Source organism: Gobius niger (assembly GCF_951799975.1).
Source record: "Gobius niger genome assembly, chromosome: 19".
NCBI lineage: Eukaryota > Metazoa > Chordata > Actinopteri > Gobiiformes > Gobiidae > Gobius > Gobius niger.
The window spans coordinates 3320456-3340297 of NC_136870.1; the positions used below are offsets into that span (position 1 = coordinate 3320456).

The window sequence follows — 19842 nt, forward strand, 5'->3', positions numbered from 1 at the left end:
ACATCACGTCTCAGGAAAACCAGCTCCCCACATGGACACAGCAAAACTGCTATGGAACCTTTCCTCTATCTATGTCTCTTCCTGTTATAAAAAATCTATTAAAATAACTTTTCATTTCTTCATTAATTAGCTGCTTCACAGAAGTAAAATGACTTTCTAATTACTTACAGATGATAGCCATCTGAAAAAGTCATATTTTTAAAAGCATTAAAACCTGTCATATATGCATTTTAGGTGCCTTTACTTGAAAGTTTCTGAAATATGCCGGTATATTTAGAAACTAAATGATTTCAGACAGTTATTGTGAAGAGCCTTTAACTTCCACATGAACTCTATGTCCATAGTGTTTTCTCCTCCCCAGGCACGAGCATATTTAGTCCCTGAGGAGCTGCTGCGTGGGGAGGTGTCAGAGAGCCTGCTGAAGCTGCAGACCTGCCTGGATCTCCTGCAGATGTTCAGGAGCATTTACGAGGAGCGCAGGGCCAACCTCGGCCAGTACCAGAAGAACGGACGCTCCGTCACACCGTGGGACTTCTCTCATCAACTGGTCTTCACCCGCCTGGATCTGTTCACTCACAGACTCAACACCATCAAGGTACAGCTCCTGTTCCCTCACAGACACATCCTGCAGAGCAGTCTCTGAAGCAGCACTAGTACAAGTATTAGTACTAGTACTAGTACTAGTACAACTACATGTCTGTCTCTTCCCAAAAGCCACACTAAACCATTGCACATGTAAAGGAAGGATTTGTGCACAGGACGTGATGATGACCGCGGTGGACTTGTTCAAACTGGAGAAGCTGGAGATGGGAGGGGTGAAAGGTCGCATCCTGTGCCAGCACGTCCAGACCCTTCACCAGAGCTTTGTGGAACTGTACAAACATTTCACTGAGAAGCCCTACGACTGCCTGGACCTCAACAACACGGTGCGTTCCTCACAGACAGGGGCCACGACCAAGCAAACAACGCAGGAAAATATCTAACACATGTGGCTATATCAGTGTTCTACTAACCTCAGATTATTGTCATAGTGCAGTTATCCCAGTGCAATAGTTAAAGGTATGCCATTCTGCTGTGTAAATGACAATGACTGAAGGTCTAGCTCATGTTAAACAGTCAACAATTAACCAAATAGTTTTTTGGTTAGCTCTTCTACCCTCTGTGTGGAAGGTGTCAAACTCTATTCATATATTAGAGCTTAAAGCAGTGCTAGGGTTGTTTAAATAATGGTAGTAATGACTGAATGGGAAGCCTAAAAAGCTTATGTCCGTGGGGAAATTATAGTGTATGCATCTAAAAAAGAAGGAGGATATCAGTAGATTAAAATAACTGGAAAGTAAAATTAGAATACAGTGTGTGAAAGAGAATTGACAGATTGATATTGAGACCAGTTTTTCAAGATTTCTGCCAACATACATTTTAACTTCAGGAGATTTATTTAATAAACAGGCAAATGACTTGCCAGACAGCTAAAACAACACAACTCCTGTAATGTAATACCAGTAATTAAAAAAGGGAATATAACAGTGACGAATACTGAACAAATACACACTTATTAGATGGAATGTAATGGACCATCTAGACCATCTGGACCGATGTCTTGGGTTGGACGGGTTCCCCACTGAATATTATAAAGAATACATTGACATTTTGGTACCAGTGCTGAAAGAGGTGTAACATGAAGCATATGCATTACAGTCGCTTCCCCAACCTTAGATGAGGCCTTAATAACAGTAATAGAAAGAAAGACAGGGATCCCTTGCAAACCTCTAATTATTGACCTATTAGTCTACTTAATGTGACTTAATGTGGACTCCAGATCTTAACTAACATTTTAGCAACTCGTTTGGAGAAAGTATTGCCAGTTATCGTACAGATCAAGTAGGGTTCATGAAAAATGGACCATCCACTGATAACCTGAGATGCGGAGAAGGCTTTTGACCGTGTTCAGTGGGAGTTCTTGTTTGCAGCTTTATCAAATGTTGTTTTTTCAACTTCGTTCATTACATGGCTCAAAATGTTGTACAGCAGCCCTAAAGCATTGGTTACAACTAATAGTGTTAAATCACACTTTTTTCTTTAAAAAGAGCCTCGAGACAAGGGTGCCCCCTGTCACCCTTTTATTTTTCAATATCTCATTGGAGCCACTCATAAGAGCAAATTCTAATGTTCAGGGGTGGAGGGGGGTGGTCAACAACATAAATTGCTGCTTTATGCAGTCGACATATTGGTGTTGTTGAAAGATCCAGATCCAGAAGTCAAGATGATTCCACTGTCTCGGGATAAAAAATGAACTGGGCCAAATCAGTCAAGGCCAATATCTGGGTTCAGTTGTGGAAAACTAATGGATCCATTTGGATTTAAATGGATTCCAAAGAGTTCCAAATTAAATTGGGAGGTTGAAGAAATGCCCTCTCTAAGTTTGGTACCAGTTTCAAAAAATATTAATTTGGACAAATGGTAAAACCTTTAGGCTGACATTATGGGGTAAAGTGAATGTTATTAAATTTAACAATTTAACTATGCTGTTACGATGCATAGTTATCATGTCACATTGATGAAATGACCATATTGAATCAATATGACACAATGGTTAAACCTTTCCTTTGGGAAGGGAAGAGGCCCAGAATCAAGATGGTTAAATTATGCTCAGCTACAGACAAGGGAGGGTTGGGTCTTCCTGACCCAAGGTTGTCCTATGTTTCCTTTGCCTTACACTCGAATGGACTTGATCGTTTAGATTGGGCTTTAATTGAAAGATCCATATCCTCTCCTTTCACACCTATAGAATATGTCTCCCAGAGTAATACCTTCAACCCTATTATGTTACATTCAAAGGAAGTTTGGATAAAAAGGTTTGCTGTTTGTGAAATGCGCTCCCTCTTTTTGCTCTGAGCTGTATATGAGGAGCAACAATGCAGGAAAGGCTTATTACAACGACCGCCGCTGATGCTCTGTTCATTCATCAGGGGGTAAAGGCATCATAGTGGTAAAATGCAGATGAGGTGTGGTGTTGTGGCACTTGAAGGCATGTGTGGTTTGTTTATAAAAAGCTGTTGTTTTGGTGTTGGTATGCGCTGATCTACTGTATAAGCCCGTGCGTACGCTCGACAAATCGTTGATATTAAACTTATCTTGTTATTGCCGTTAGACCGGGGACCGCTGTACCAGGGACACAAACCCGGGATTATTGTGAAAGCAGGCGAGTTATGCCTTGACTTCTGAAAGAGATAAAACCTCCTACTGTTGCAAACGAATAAATCATAATTGATGATATTCAGTAAACACACCTGTGCTTTCAACATGTATGTTTCAATTTAAGCGTTAAAAATGAAGCCGTTTGAAGGGATTTTATTTCATTACATTCAAGCAGACTTTTTGAGGTAAATCAATTTTGTTTTCAATTTGACGTGACAGCCTACATGGATTCTAAAGGCAGAATTCAAGGCAGCGCGATGTAAAGAGGAAAACAGCGCTCTAAGTGTCATGAACTCCGCCTCAGTCGACCTCTTTTCTAATAAGCCACGCCCTCTCGCCTGCGCCACGTGCACCATCACGTGTGCACCACATTGCATTTTGAGTTGGCCCATTGAGACATTATCATGAATAATATACTTTGGGGCGAGTATGGGTCTGTATTGTCTGACCCAGTTGGCCACTTGAAGACACATGGATCCTTTAGATGGACGCAGGACCTTGGCATCTTCAGGATCACTGAAAGCCACCACACGCCACACTTGCTTGGACATTCACAGCCTTTAGAAGTTTGAGGCTTGTTTCTTTGTTTCTTTCCATCATTTCTTGTGTGTGGTCTTTTTTTACTTTCTGTAATACATTTTTTGTAGCATGTTCTTTTGCACACCTAGCCAGAATTCCATTTCGCCCTCCCTGGGTCCAGAGTTGTGGCCCTTCATGTGCAAGCTTTGAAATAATCCACTTGATTTTGCTTCCATTATCACATTCGAGTGATAATGGAATGAGGCATTAAGGCACCTCTGTGTCCATCAAATCTACCAAGTTGTCCAGGTGGCTGAAAATGGTTCTTTCCATTTGTAGTTCAGATGGAGAGATGAGTTTGACAGTTGATTTTCAAAAGTGCTCACAAAAGCCTTAGAGAGAAACGTCAATGTACTCAGAAAATAGTCTTTTCTCTGAGAATAGTTGAGTGAAGACAGCTCGGTGAAGTTAATGGTGGACCACGTCCATGCACTCACAACACACATGCTTCTCAACAACAGTTATGAGGCTGAGGATGATGGTTACCTCCTTAAAGGAAGGTCTCTTTCAGTTCCAAGAGTTGAGTTAGGTCTGAGTAATGGTGCATAATTTGAGCAAATAACACATTAATATTAAAGCAATATATGACTTCATCCCTTTGTCTTTACAAACCTTAATCCAAATCATTTTGAGATCCAATCGATGGCCAGTCGGACCAAATATCTTTGCCACCATACGAGCAATCTGCTTTGCTCCAACTGTTTTTCTGAACTTGAAAATTGTCCATTGGCATCTCGACCTAATTTCCCATCAGTTTCTAGCTCAGACTGTTGGGTCTGAAGGAGATGATTCACAGTTTCTGTCACTTGCTTTCTTGTTTGAGGAACGGTCTAAGATTTTGTCATCACATCTTTTGCCAAAATTGCCCTCAGCATCTAATCTTTGGCCATGGACATAGTTCCTGGATTTGTATCTTTGAAGACTCCTACGACAGCATCAGAGACTTCTGATGATATCTTCTGTTCTTGTCTTGGGCTGGTTCCATCTTTATTGATGAGAGATTCAGCTTTGTACTGGGTTATGTTAACACACACCTGTCATTGAAGTCAACAGCTTGAATAATGTAGCCAACTTTATCGTTGCAATTTCCAAGGACACCAGTTCGAGGACACACATCCAGAGAGTATCAGAGAAGATCAAACAGACTTCCATTTTTTAGGTTCCTTTTGACTATCAGTGATTTTCTCATGGGCAATAACAAGTTCATTTTCTGTCCTTCTGTGGTCACCGCTCAGTTCCTCGATAATGTCTTCCAGGAATTTTACCTGTGAAGTGTCACTTTTTTTTAAAATATTTATTTCATAATGTTTGATGTCTTTTTTGATATAGAACAAATCTACATTTTCCTTCTTCTTTTCTGGTTCCAAGAAAGTACGGACAACTTCAACAGTAGTAGTTCTATCGGTGTCACTTGCCTCAACACTTTCACTTTAAACGTTGATCTCAGAAACTGAGAATACTTTTACACAGTTTTTTCCTCTGCATTCACAAAGGTGTGACCCTTCATTGGTCAGAAGATGACGGCCGAAGCGTTACGCCTCAGTGAATGCAAAGGAAAGTCCTTTAAAGAGGGGGTATTATGCTTTTTTCAGCCACATAGCACCAGTCTATAGGACACTACAATGATGACGAAACCTTCTGTTGGTCTGTCAATGCAGTAAATTAGAATAACTGCCTTGTATAAAATTGCTCTTTCAAAATGGCGGTAGCAAATGACTTGAAATAGGCTTCTGTCTCTTTAAGAACCTCTGACCCTTTCCGACACGCCCCCTCCACACGCTGTCTGTGGCATCACAACAACACTCCGCTCGTTGTCTCAAGTATTGAAACTACGATCGGTGCATTTTAATTTTTATTGTTGGAAAGGACCTACTGTTTATCACTTTGTGAACAATGGCCACACAGGATATTATTTGGAGACGAACCTTCCACACCGGACGCTTGGAAGGGGCTCTTGCCTGAAAAATAACTGCTGTTTGGAGGCTATCTCTTTGCATCTGCCATGCCCTATGGATCTCTAAATATACCCCCATGGACGACACCAGGATCTGCAGGAGCCCATACGATTCAAAGACGGACATTATCTGTGCAGGTGGACAATGGTTTTTGAGGTTACCCGTTAGCTTGTTATAATCGACTACAGCTCATTGTTGATGAAAAGTCTGTAATAAACCACACATGTGTAAAGCCAGGCTCATTGTGTGATCATCGTAAAGGCTGCTTCGAGTAGTTGCTGCTTTATTGACGTTATTTGAGCATAATATGCTGCCTGTTTTCAATGAATGTTGTGAAGGTGAAGGTTGTTAGCTTGTCGCGGCTAATAGTGCCTTAGCTCCGAGAGAAACCACTCGGCTACGACTCACTGTAGATGAAATGTGAGCAATAAACTACACAATCAACAAGCCAGGCTCCGTGTGTGATCGTCATAAAGGCTGCTTCAAGCAGTTGCCTGTTTTAGTGACGTTTTCAATGCATAATATGCTTGTATTCAGTGAATTTTCCCGTTAGCTTGTCGCGGCTAGCTTGTTAGCTCCGGGAGAAAGCCACTCGTCTATGACCCATTGTAGATGAAATGTGAGCAATAAACTTCCAAATCAACAAGCCTGGCTCCGTGTGTGATCATTGTTAAACGGTTCTTTATGTGTGTGGTGGTTTTATTGACTTTATTTGTGCATATTTCTCGTTTTCACGTGATGACTCGAGGTTTAGCTTAGCATTAGCTTTCTCCGGAGGCTCTGTGCATCATCAAGGCCCAGCGCAGAACCACACTGAAATAAGTGTTCTTGTCACCGGTTTTAATCCTGGGTGTTTCGGTAACAGAAACACTGATGTGTGTCTTTGTAAAAGTCTGCTGTGGCTCCGGTTCACAACACATGAAGCTAATCCTCCATGATGACTCTGTTTACATCTTAGGGCTGGACACTGCGGGGAGGGGGTTCTGCTGAGGGGCAGTGGTTGGTTACTCGGCTGGTGACGAAAGGTCGGAGGCGTATCCTGGAGGTCGAGGGCGTTTCCTGAAGGAATCAGGCGTTTGATCCCTAAAATGGCCGCCATCAGAGTTTCTACAGATTACTCGAAAATACGTGAATGTGCCAAGGCAACACTTCAGGCATGGTTTTAATGAGGGAATGACATCATAACATGATGTAAAGCTTGAAAAAGTCGATTTTGCATAATATCCCCCCTTTAAAAGCCGAGCTTAGACACATCTGACTTGTCCTGACTTGATGAGGTCTGCTGGACCTCCGTGACCTCATGTTGGTGAGCACACAGGACCGATGGTCAGAGATAGAGGTTTGCCTTCTGGTCACTGACCGGGGCAGCTCCACCTTGTCTGAGGAGAGACCATTAACTTACAACCCATGTTAAAACTCAGGTTCAACAAACGACATCACCACAACGACCCAAGAGGGAGGGCATCCTCTCCCCCCCAGTTGTTCTCCTGGGAGATGAGCTTCTGACTTTTACCACCTCTTCCTCTGCTCCCTCCTCTTCCTCTGCTTCTCCTCTTCCTCTGCTCCCTCCTCTTCCTCCTCTTCCTCTGCTCCCTCCTCTTCCTCTGCTTCTCCTCTTCCTCTGCTCCCTCCTCTTCCTCCTCCTCCTCTGCTCCCTCCTCTTCCACTGCTTCTCCTCTTCCTCCTCTTCCTCTGCTCCCTCCTCTTCCTCCTCTTCCTCTGCTTCTCCTCTTCCTCTGCTCCCTCCTCTTCCACTGCTTCTCCTCTTCCTCTGCTTCTTGCTCCTCCTTCTCCTCTTCCTCCTCTTCCTCTGCTTCCTCTGCTTCTTCCTCCCCCTTTCCCTCCTCCTCCGCTCCCTCCTCTTCCTCTGCTTCTTGCTCCTCCGTCTCCTCTTTCGCCTCTTCCTCTGCTCCCTCCTCTTCCTCCTCCTCCTCTGCTCCCTCCTCTTCCACTGCTTCTCCTCTTCCTCCTCTTCCTTTGCTCCCTCCTCTTCCTCCTCTTCCTCTGCTTCTCCTCTTCCTCTGCTCCCTCCTCTTCCACTGCTTCTCCTCTTCCTCTGCTTCTTGCTCCTCCTTCTCCTCTTCCTCCTCTTCCTCTGCTTCCTCTGCTTCTTCCTCCCCCTTTCCCTCCTCCTCCGCTCCCTCCTCTTCCTCTGCTTCGTTCTCCTCCGTCTCCTCTGCTTAGTTTAGTTTATTGGTGTATTTGGTGGGACAGTGCAAGTTAATGAACAAGCCACACCGGACTGTGGCCTTGGGCTAATTTCCACCCGTCGTCCCCGCCCACTTCCTCTATGCTCTGAACAGAAGGAAGGATTGTAACTGTAGTAGTAGTAGTAATAGTTGTAGTTGTTGTTGCAGTTGTAGTAGTTGCTGTCATAGAGTAGAGTAGAGTAGAGTAGAGTTCAGTAGAGTTCAGTAGAGTAGAGTAGAGTTCAGTAGAGTAGAGTTCAGTAGAGTTCAGTAGAGTAGAGTTCAGTAGAGTTCAGTAGAGTAGAGTTCAGTAGAGTTCAGTAGAGTAGAGTTCAGTAGAGTTCAGTAGAGTAGAGTTCAGTAGAGTAGAGTTCAGTAGAGTTCAGTAGAGTAGAGTTCAGTAGAGTAGAGTAGAGTTCAGTAGAGTAGAGTAGAGTAGAGTAGAGTAGAGTTCAGTAGAGTAGAGTAGAGTTCAGTAGAGTAGAGTAGAGTTCAGTAGAGTAGAGTAGAGTTCAGTAGAGTAGAGTAGAGTTCAGTAGAGTAGAGTAGAGTAGAGTAGAGTAGAGTAGAGTTCAGTAGAGTAGAGTAGAGTTCAGTAGAGTAGAGTAGAGTTCAGTAGAGTTCAGTAGAGTTCAGTAGAGTTCAGTAGAGTAGAGTTCAGTAGAGTAGAGTTCAGTAGAGTAGAGTAGAGTTCAGTAGAGTTCAGTAGAGTAGAGTAGAGTAGAGTAGAGTAGAGTAGAGTAGAGTAGAGTAGAGTAGAGTAGAGTAGAGTAGAGTAGAGTAGAGTAGAGTGACACAGACATTTCGCACATGGACGACGAGAGACTCATCGTAGAAGTGCAAAACTTCCTAAATACTTCTCACGTGAACCCAGTGGCAGTTTGGGGAAAATCCGGACTGGATCTGGACCGACCTCTGCAACTCTCACAAATTCACGTAATCCCTTTTTCGTACATGGCCCAATAATATCCAATATAGAGACGGATGGAATTGTTATTCTGTCACATGATGGGACTGATAATAAACCAGCCACGGTTGATTGAAAATAATCTAATAATAATAATATTCCTATGTTTCTTTCAGACTCATAAACCTAAAGAGCAGCACATTCTCGTGCTTATCTCCGCACAGTTTGGACAATCAGTGTTTCCCTCAGTAACTTCAAACTTAATAAGCACTTCAATTTCATTATCATCTCAGCATTATTCCATTTTCCGTCCTCGAATGATTCAAATGGCCGCACTGCCTTTTGATTTCTTCGGGGGTTGCTCCAGCAGCACTTGTGAAATTGTTTTCCAAACAAATGCACTGACTCCAGTGCCATGTTGTTGCTAAAGTGTGATATTTTTGACTCATACCAAGAAAAGCAATTTGCTGTGTTGTACGAGCCCCTCCCCGCTGAGCGGCTCGGAGGCAGTGGGATGTGAAAGTCAGCGTGCTTTCTCGTGCTCGCCGTCTGCGGCTGCTGCTCAGATCTGCTTTTATTCAGACACTTTTTAAGATGGGGCACATTAAGTAACGGTCAGAAGTAACATGGAGTCTTGATCTGATTAAAGACAGCTTTGTCCACCATGCAATCAGGAAGCTGAACTCTCCCCTTCCCTCCCTCTACTGCTCCTATCGCGTTTATCTATTTGATATGGCTCCGTATAGTAATAACTACTGGTTTGTCATCTGTAATTTTAGACTTTGTATTTCAAATAGAGATTTAGACATGGGCGGCACGGTGGCGCAGCGGTTACAGCTAGAAGGTCGCGGGTTCGATTCCCACCTGGACGGGGCCTTTCTGTGTGGAGTTTGCATGTTCTCCCCGTGTCTGCGTAGGTTTCCTCCGGGTACTCCGGTTTCCCCTACCACTAAAAAAATGTACAATAGATTCCCCTCTGGGGCCAGGACTCCCCTGAAAAAGAGATTGTTAATCTCAGTGGGACTATCCTGGTTAAATGAAGAACAACAACAACATGGGTTACACTCAGTTTGGATCATTTACTCCAGTTTTGTTCAGTTTGACGTCCTTTTTAGACCTTGTTTAGTCCTGATATGATCTTGATTTAGTTCTGGTTGTACTTACAAGGTCAAATACAGTATGTGTCTGAGAACCACAGGTCCACGTGGATGACCTCAGTGTCTAAATGAAGTTTGTATTAGTTGAAATGCAAGATCAAACTAATTTGTTTGTTTGTTTGTTTGAGACTTTATTGTCCCTGTAGGGAAATGTGTCCTCTGCATTTATCCCATCCATCGATGCCGCTGGGGCGACCCGTAAGGAGCAGTGTTCGACGGCAGTGGGGACCCGTCTCCATGATGTGGAGCCAGGCTGGTGGTCAGAATCACCTGGCTGGAGAATTCACCTATTGTACATGTTTTAGTGGTAGGGGAAACTGGAGTATCTGGAGGAAACCTACGCAGACACAGGGAGAACATGTAAACTCCACACAGAAAGGCTCCATCCTAGTGGGAATCGAACCCGGGACCTTGTCACTGTGAAGCCAAGGCGCTGCCCGGTCTTAGGACTAAGACAAGGGTCAAGCTTAGATCTGAACTGGATCCAATAGTTCTGGCTACACCGTTACTGAAGCGTAATGGTCACTAGGTCTGGGTACCGTTCATTTTGTTTTCTCTGTATATACCTAATATCATAATGACTTACTGTATAGCAATACGTATACCACTGCTCTTCTGCTTCTATGAACTCAGTGAAATGACTGTGCCTTCAGACTACATTAGAGGCAGTTCCTCCTTAGTGACTGGGGTGCACCGTGTGTTCTGCAGGAGCTGGATCCAGATGTGCAGCAGTTCAGACTGGCGGTGGAAGACATTGATCGGCGTCTGGGAGCTGTGTTCCGCCAGGCGTTTGACCAGGCGCCTGGGCTGGAGCACGCATTCAAGGTCTCACTGTCACACTCCTGTTCCCTCTGCATTGCCTCACACACAATAAGCAAAGGCCATTCACAGTGCCCTGGACTCACGTTCTTTACTTTTACTGGTGGTCAGCATGGTGGCTTTCCTTTTGATCACGGTGGCTGCTACAACGCTCCAGGATCAATTGTTTTGTAGGTTTTCTGGTGAGAGGCTCTGTCCACAGTGAAAAACTTGCAGAAACTCTAAAAACAGTTGATCCTGGAGCGTCCTCGAGGCCTCTGTGATCAGATGTAAAGGCCCCAGGCTGACCACTAGGTTCCTAAAAGGGCAAATACACACTAATATTTTTTTTCACATGATTTTCATGCTGCATTATTTGGACATGTCATAATTTTCATGCTTTGTCTGTCCTATTACATCAACACTAACATTCTACACTACGAAGAACAGTTACTATACGTGTAGTTATGCTTACGAGAGTTAATATCTCTGTGGATTCTCCATTTCTGTTCATGTGCAGGTCCTGGACATGTTTGGGAGCCTGTTGGAGCGCCCTCTGGTGGCTGCAGATGCTGTGGACAGATACCCTGTCCTGGTGGAGATGTTGGACAAAGAGCTGGACAACACCAGACTCCTTTACACACGGCGCCTACAGGCGTCTGACACTCTGGGTGAGATACGACATCCTCACACACCTCACTGTCCCTTTAAGTGCACACTTTAGGCCAATATTGTCTTTAAGAATGTCTTCATGGGGCCCGACCTCGTGTTTCTAAACACAGCCTTTAGACTACTCTCTGTGTAAGCTTCAGCTTCATTCCTGGCGCAGTTAGTGGGGCGGACATGGGCTGGACAGACGCCCATGGCCAATGGCAAAGTTATGTAGAATAGTGGTCCCTCCCCGAGCTGTTTCCTCCTACAGACCAATAGAAACAGACCACAACAAATGCAAACACCACAACAACTCTGAGCCACAACGGAAGTGACAGGAGGTCAGATTTTATGTCCGAGACGCTGCTGCCTGTGCATGTGCCGTGCAATCTTTCCCACACTGGGTGCACATCTGTGCTGCAGCTGAATGTGGGCCTGGGCCTTATTACTTTAAATAAATGATTATTTACATCGGGCTCAGGCAATTGCTCAGGTCGGGCTTCATGCTCGCAGGCCCGGGTCGGGTCGGGCTGGATTTTTCAGGCCCAATCTCACCTGTACTGGAAATAACAGAAGTGTAGATGGGCTGGACATCAGGTGATGTGGCTGTACAAGCCATTCGGTAAACATTTATACTCTGGAATCCCTGGTTGGAGCAGCGATGTACAGCGTGTTCTATGAAGTGAAGCTAATTTGATCCCTTTACAATGTGTAAAACATGTCATAGTGTTTTTAGCTTCATGTTGTGGCTCAAAGGTGTTGTGTTGTGGCTTTTGTATTTGTGGCCAATGTTAAACTCAGTGGAATAAAGTTTGTACTTTGTCCTGTGAGTGCTTGAAAATGCTGAATAAGCCAACGCTGTTGTTGCACCAGGCTGAAGATCGGGCCCTTAATGCTTTGCCTGATGAAATAAAGTACATCATAATGATATCAATAACACTTGCACTATTACACTGTGAGTATTCTGTAACTGAAGCCATTCCATTACAGTTGAAATCATAAGTACACGTTTGGCCCAATTTCAGCGAGTCCAGATAAAGTGGACTGGCTCTGGCGGACCAACAAATGGGATTATCCGGAACTGCACACGTCTGAAAATAACCATTTATCAAACACATATTGAGTAGACTCATAAGAGATTCTTCGCCTCAGTGGGACTTTCCTGGTTGAATAAATAAAAACAAAATGATTGCGTATTGTGTGGGATTGTGCATGTTTGTAGGGTTAAGTGTGAAACTCTGTGCCTCACCCACAGCCTGGTCTCCGGTGAACAAGAACATGCCGGCTGTAGCAGGTGGGCTGCGCTGGGTCCAGGAGCTGAGGAGGAGAATCCAGACGCCCTTCTCCAAGTTCAGACAGCTGTCCGTCCCGTGAGTGTGACCACCACTGCCCACACGACACTTCCCCCTCTGGTTCCCTGTGATGTGCAGCTGCTCGTCACATCGGAGAAGACTTTTAGGCTGATAGTTCAGTGTGCAAGGTCGACAGTGAACATTTAATAAAGCTATGATTATGGACTGCAGCCTTTTTCAATCTGACCGGTGCCAGACTGGAGCTTTTATCCACGGACTGAGTGTGAAATTAGAATCTCAGAAAATGTGAATATTGAGGAGAAGTACATTTTCTCTTAAAAAAAATGATTCAGAAACACAGTATTTGTACTTGTACTAGACACAAGCAGTTCCTAAAATTATAAATTATTCTGAAGAAAACCCCCAAAATGAGGTTTCACAAAATTAGAATAGTACACAGTCATTTAGGCCATCTGTTCTATTTGTTTGCTCATTTTCAGAGGTGGGTAGTTACATTTACTCAAGTACATTATACAGTTTTATGCAGTACTTTGTGGGATCGCTTTGGATTAAGTTGTGTTCATTAAGTATTAATAAGCATTAGTAATCATTTTAGGGTTAGGTTTATTGTTGGTTTTGAATAAGTGTATTATTAATGGCCTATTAGTATGTGAGCAGATAAAAGTATAATAAGCAGTGTGTTAAAACTTTACAAGCTTGTTATGAACTGCTTATTACTTAATGAGCACACCTTAATATAAAGCGTTACCTACTTTTTTACTTCTGCTTGAGTGATATTACAGTGTCTGTGCATGTTTAAGTGACCTCAGGAGGACCTTATTCTTCCTCTGTAGCCTTTGTCTTGTTTAGTTTTGTCGTAGTTTTTGGCCTGGTTTACATGTGGTTCAGTCCTTCTCTTGATGTGGCTAAAAATGGACAGAAAAGTAAAGTCTTCCTAAATACCAGTGTGGCTGCAGTTATAGGTTCTGGGTGTACACAAAGCTGGCGAGCAGAAGAAAGCTTGATGCCTCTAAAAGCTCACATTAAGAGGCTTTAGTCACTTAATCCTTCAGCAAACCCAGTGACAGCGCAGAGCCCTGTTAAAGTCCGTCTGAGTTAGTTTATACTGTATCCAATTCATGTTTCTCCAACACAGTCGTTCTTTGTGCTCAAGCTCCAAGTCAGCGTTTTAATGCACATTCATTTAATGAATACCCACTTTGGGGGGTTTCTTCAGTATTATTAGTACATTACAGTATTATTTTCTGATTATGAGAAAACCCTGCTTGCAGTGTTTTACTTTGTGTCTACATAAGATACTATTAACTGTGTTTCAGTGTTACATATAGTATTTTAGAGATAATGCACATACAGTGCCTCTCGAAAGTATTCATACACCTTGAACTTTTGCACATTTTCTCATGTTTACAACCCTAAACATAAAGATTTTATTTTTGTTTTTTTACTGAACGTTCACACACAAGTAACCGACAACTGTGAAGTGAAAGCAAAATGATACATGATTCTGTTATTTTTCAAAAAATAGACAAGTGAAAATTGGGGCTTGCATAAGTATTCATACAGATGAATGAATACTTTGTGGAACCCCCTTTGCTGTAATAACAGCAGAAAGTCTTTTGGGGTTTGACTCTACAAGATTTGCACATGTAGAGACTGACATTTTAGCCCATTCATCTTTACAAAACAACTCAAGCTCTGTCACATTAGAAGGAGAGCGTTTGTGAACAGCAGTTTTCACATCATTTCACAGATTTTCAATAGGATTTAGGTCAGGACTTTGACTGGGCCATTCTAACACATTAATATGTTTTTATTGAACCATTCCATTGTAGCTTTATCTTTGTGTTTAGGGTCATTGTCCTGCTGAAGGTGAATCTCCGCCCCAGCCTCAGTTCTCTTGCTGACTCCAGCAGGTTTTCCTCCAAAATGTCTCTGTATTTGGCTCCATCCATCTTCCCAACTATTCTTACAATCTCCTCAGCCCCCGCTGAGGAAAAGCAGCCCCACAGCATGATGCTCCCCCCGTATATTTGTCACTGGGGATGGTGCACTCAGGACGATGAGCAGTGTTAGGTTTGCTCCATACATAACGTTTTGCATCTGGGCCAATAAGTTCAATTTTTGTCTCATCTCCTTCTTCCACATGGAGCTGTGTCCTCCATATGATGATTTCTTATGGCTCCTTTCAATAATGGCTTTCTTCTTCCACTCGTCCATGAAGGCCAGATTTGTGCAGATACGACTTATAGTTGTCCCATGTACAGATTCCCCCAGCTCAGCGGCAGAACTTCACAGCTCCTCCAGAGTTATCTTGGGGCACTTGGTTGCATTTCTGACCAGTGCTCTCCTTGTCCAGTTTGTTAGTTTACATGAACGACCGTGTCTTGGTAAGTTGGCAGTGGTGCTTTACTCTTTCCATTTCTGAATGATGGATTGAACAGTTGCTCCGGGAGATGTTTAAATCTTGGGAAATCTTTGTGTAACTTAATGCTGCTTTAAACTTCTCCACAGCTTTATCCCTGACCTCTCTTGGCCTTCATGATGTTGTTTAGTGACCAATACACTCCGACCACAGCTCTGAGGGCCTAAAAGAACAGCTGTAATTATACTGAGAGTAGATTACACACAGGTGGCCTCTATTTAACCGTTAGGCCAAGGTGTGAACATTCTGGAATCATTAGGAATGTTATAAAGGCAATTTAATGCACTTAGAAAATGCTGTATGAATACTTATGCACGCCCCACTTTTCACTTTTCTATTTTTTGAAAAATAACGGAATCATGTATCATTTTGCATTCACTTCACAGTTGTCTGTTACTTGTGTGTGAACGTTCAGTAAAAAAATCAAAATAAAATCATTATGTTTAGGGTTGTAAACATATGTATGAATACTTTCGAGAGGCACTGTATGCACTGTATGCGCTGACGAACTATTTCTTACCACTTCGATTGAAATCATCGTCATAATGAATAGTGTGTATAAACCAATGATGTGTGTGTGGACCATGTAAATAAATATGTTTGTAAATGTTTGTGTACACTTGATGATAGAGATGCGCTGATCAGACGTGGATTTCACATACTTTCTTTCAGCAGATATCCTGGTGAAAACGCCACAGTTTAGCAAAACATGTACAATAGGCCAGGAGGAATGGAGTGTGTTTAAAGGAACAGGCCACAGTTTTTTCCAGTCTGAGATCTGCTCTTACCTGAGTTTAGACGAGTTGATACGTACCTGTCTGGTCTTTGTGTCCGTGGAAGAGCTTGGTAGAAGAGCTTGGTAGAAGAGCTTGGCATCTTTCAACCCCCGTTTGGAGCTATAGGAATACATTGGGAGAGGCCAAATACTAACAACATCTTTGGTCGTTTTGCGGGACTGAGGGCACACACAAAGACCAGACAGGTACACATCAACTCGTCTAAGCTCAGGAAAGAACATATCTCGACATGTAAAGTGCGAGTGTGGGACAATGGATGGAAAATAGCCCGAGGCTGTTTACATGCGTGACTCCCAAGTATGTTCATTAACACTAATAATATCAATAACAAATAATCATTATACAGTTGGAGGTAAAGCAGGACAATGTAGAGATGTGTAGCCAGTATATAATATTCATAATGATCAACTGAAAGCATGTGATCGGTATCGGCCGATCACAATGATAGTGATCAGTAATGGGTGATGGGTGCACCTCTGTTTGTGCAGGTGCCTGGAGAGTGCAGCAGGAGCCAGGGTCATCCAGAAGTATGAGGACATGATGCAGCTGCTGGACAGGTGTGTGTCCATCCATGTTCCCCTGACCGCCGCAAACCACATGAGAGGAAGCTTCTGCCCAACACGCTGGACATGTTTCAGCTGCAAGACTACTTGCAGTTGAATAGAAATGGCCTCAGTGATGTAGATCTCAGGTCTCAGACGGTTGAGATCATGCTCTGAAGCGCAGGTGTTTCTTGTAGAGTCGAAGCAGTTCATGTTTCTGTTTTTTCTCAAATGCTAGGTTTAAAATAGGGCTTAAAGATTTCCGGCAGCATGCTGGATTCTGGCGTGAGCAAGCTAAACATTTTTATTCCTATTTTTTATGTTTAAATTAGGGCCCGACCGATATGGATTTTCGGGGTCCGATACCGATACGAAGGGGGTTAGCATGGTATAGATAGCCGATACTAAACACATTTAGTTTGATGTTGTATTTTTAAATCTCTCAAATAGCCTAGAGTCAAGCATTTATTATTATAGTAAAGGTTTCAATCATAGAAATATTGGTCGACTGATGTGGGGATTACAGATGGAAATTAGCTTAGTGCTAAATCTGGTGCAGCATCTTTTTAATGTAACTGTACACTGTCCCTTCAATAAACTAAACTAAACTAAACTAAACTATTATGGGGTATTTTGATTGGCCAATGCCGGTATGCACCACTGATATTTTTTGCCAAATTCCATCCTTCCATTTTCTTCCTCTTTATCCGGGGCCGGGTCGCGAGGGCAGCAGTCTCAGCAGAGATGCCCAGACTTCCCGATCCACACACACCTCCTCCAGCTGTTCTGGGGGGACCCCGAGGTGACATCAGGCCAGCTCGGAGACATAGTCCCACCAGCGTGTCCTGGTTCTTCCACGAGGTCTTGTCCCACTAGGACATGCCTAGAACACCTCCCGCGGGAGGCGACCACAAGGCATCCGAAGCAAATGCCCTAGCCACCTCAGCTGCTCCTGTCGACGTGAAGGAGCAGCGACTCTACTCCGAGCTCCTCCCGGGTAACTGAGCTCCTCACCCGATCTCGAAGGGTGCGCCCAACGCTTGTATTCGCGATCTTGTCCTTTCAGTCATTACCCAAATCTCATGACCATAGGTGAGGGTGGGAACGTAGATCGATTGTCCTCCAGAAAAATGGAGAGTCCAGCCTCTCTCCAGGAGTTGGGATCCGGAACCCAAACTGTGCGTGGAGGTGAGCCCGACTATATCTAGCCGGTATCTCTCAACCTCCCGCACAAGCTCAGGCTCCTCCCCCCCAGCGAAGTGACGCTCCATGTCCCGAACGCCAGAAGCTGCGCATGCGGACCACGTCGTCGAGGCACCTGCCTCTGACTGACACCTCTGCGGGTGGTGGGTCCACAGGAGGGCCCTTCGGGCTGTACCCGGCCGGGCCCCGTGGCCAGAGGCCTGACCACCAGGCTCTCGCATTGGAGCCCCAACCCCAGGCCTGGCTCCAGGATGGGGCCCCGGTTGCGCCATATCGGTCCTTGCTGTTGTACTGTCCATAGAAGTCTCTGAGCTGCTCACCTCGGACCTGTTTGCCATGGGAGACCCTACCAGGGGCATAAAGCCCCAGACAACAGAGCTCCTCGGATCATTCGGGCACTCAAACAACCCCACCACGTTAAGCAGCTCATGGGGTTGGCCAATTCTTTTTTTCGTAAAAAAACAAACAAACAAATATTTTAGAAATATCTATAATCCTGTGTATGATGCTTCTAAATGTGTCAGTGTTGAACTGTGACAGCAGGGGGCACTGATTCATGCATAGTAGTTACTCCAAAGGGAGCTTGTTTGAAAGACAAAAATCAGTAGGTTCCAAACAAAAAACGGTAAATCTCTATCTCGGTTCTAAAATGATATGCAAAAGTTCATAACATAAAACATGGGCCTGGAGAATGTTCGGAGGTTGTGAGCTGGAGTTATTGCAGAGCTCAGTTTGGACTGGACATTTGAAAACTAAATATTTCTGGTCATTGTCTTTTCCCCTCACTGTACATACATGTAAATGACTGTCTCTGTGGGTTAGTCGACTAAAGTGAACTGTGCCAACTTACATCATTAAACCAGATTTTGAGCTGTTTCACAGTTAGGAGGTCCTGGGTTAAATTCCCACCTGGACGGGGCCTTTCTGTGGAATTTGCATGTTCTCCCCGTGTCTCCATAGGTTTCCTCCTACTGCACAGTCCTCCACTCCTCTGCCCCACGGCGGGTCACAGGTGGCCAGGACAGAAAGCTCAGCAGAGTTAGCCTCCTTAGTCTGTGTTTTTGGACTGACCGTGAAAGTCCGGTCACTGACAGTTTTTCTGCTTTAGTCCCGTGAGTCTGAAGAATACATTCACCTCCTCGTCTCTTCTGTACGCTGTAAATTCATTGATAGTTTCGTACAGGTTTTTGTTATTAAAGTGTACAGCGCATGTGCTATCTCCAGACCTGTTTTATTTTCTTGGGTAGCGCCACAGCGCCTCACACAGGCCTGGCAGATGTAGCGCTGAGTCTATGGATGCACATTACTGAGCTGGCTCCGTCTTTACAGAGAGTTTCTGAAATGATAAGCTTTTGTTGTTCGTGTGGATGTAGCCTTCATGATTGGACCCCTTCCACCACACTGACCGTTTCACCTGGGCCATTTGTTACCACATTCAGACTTTTCTATTAAATATATATTTTGAATAGCTCATAGACATGCTTTCTACACACCATTATTTGAACCTAAGAGGAACGTTTTTAAACTCGAACCCCTGTTAAAATGTCACTGTAAACCAAATTCTTATGTGAAAATAAATCGCGAATCTAATCCCCCTCGCAATACTTGTTCAGCCGGAGTAGATCACACAAAAGCCAATAACATCCATCTGATCTCCTGCGCACGGCTAAAGTGGTTTCTGTGGGTTACGACTCCAGTGGTGTTATTTGGAAAGCAGCACTTGTGATTTTGTTAGTTACATGTCTAACATTTATGAAGCGGCCTGGCGGGACGGGCATGTAGACGCAGCGCTCCAGGCATGATTTATGTTCTCATTACTGCGCCGCGCCTCCAAAGATGATTTCACAGGCCTCCCGTATTCCCCCACGTTCAGCTCGCTCATGCCAAGTGAGGAATGGCCTTTTAAACCAAGTTCAACATCAAAAAACACTTCCCAATAAAGATGTCGACTGAGGGGGGAGAAAAGTGCTACAGAGAATCAAAGTGAGACAAATCTGTGGTTGTGATCTGCCGTAATCAAAGGATAAAGATACCATCACAGTTAATGCCAGCAGGCCATTTAGGAACACACACATGCACACGCACACACACACACACACACACACACACACACACACACACACACACACAC

The 19842-nt window shown here is 44.0% G+C and overlaps 1 protein-coding gene across 1 annotated transcript in view; it reads left to right on the plus strand.

Moving 5' to 3' along the window:
- The window catches only part of dnah9 (dynein, axonemal, heavy chain 9), a gene marked incomplete at its 3' end in the record, with an annotated part of 755285 nt that overhangs the window by 22864 nt on the left and 712579 nt on the right, over nucleotides 1-19842 (plus strand). Inside the window, exons 6-11 of the mRNA XM_079578063.1 lie at nucleotides 362-595; nucleotides 759-926; nucleotides 10694-10810; nucleotides 11304-11454; nucleotides 12690-12804; nucleotides 16455-16523. Of these exons, the coding sequence (XP_079434189.1) occupies nucleotides 362-595; nucleotides 759-926; nucleotides 10694-10810; nucleotides 11304-11454; nucleotides 12690-12804; nucleotides 16455-16523 (854 nt within the window). The remainder of the gene's footprint in view (nucleotides 1-361; nucleotides 596-758; nucleotides 927-10693; nucleotides 10811-11303; nucleotides 11455-12689; nucleotides 12805-16454; nucleotides 16524-19842) is intronic.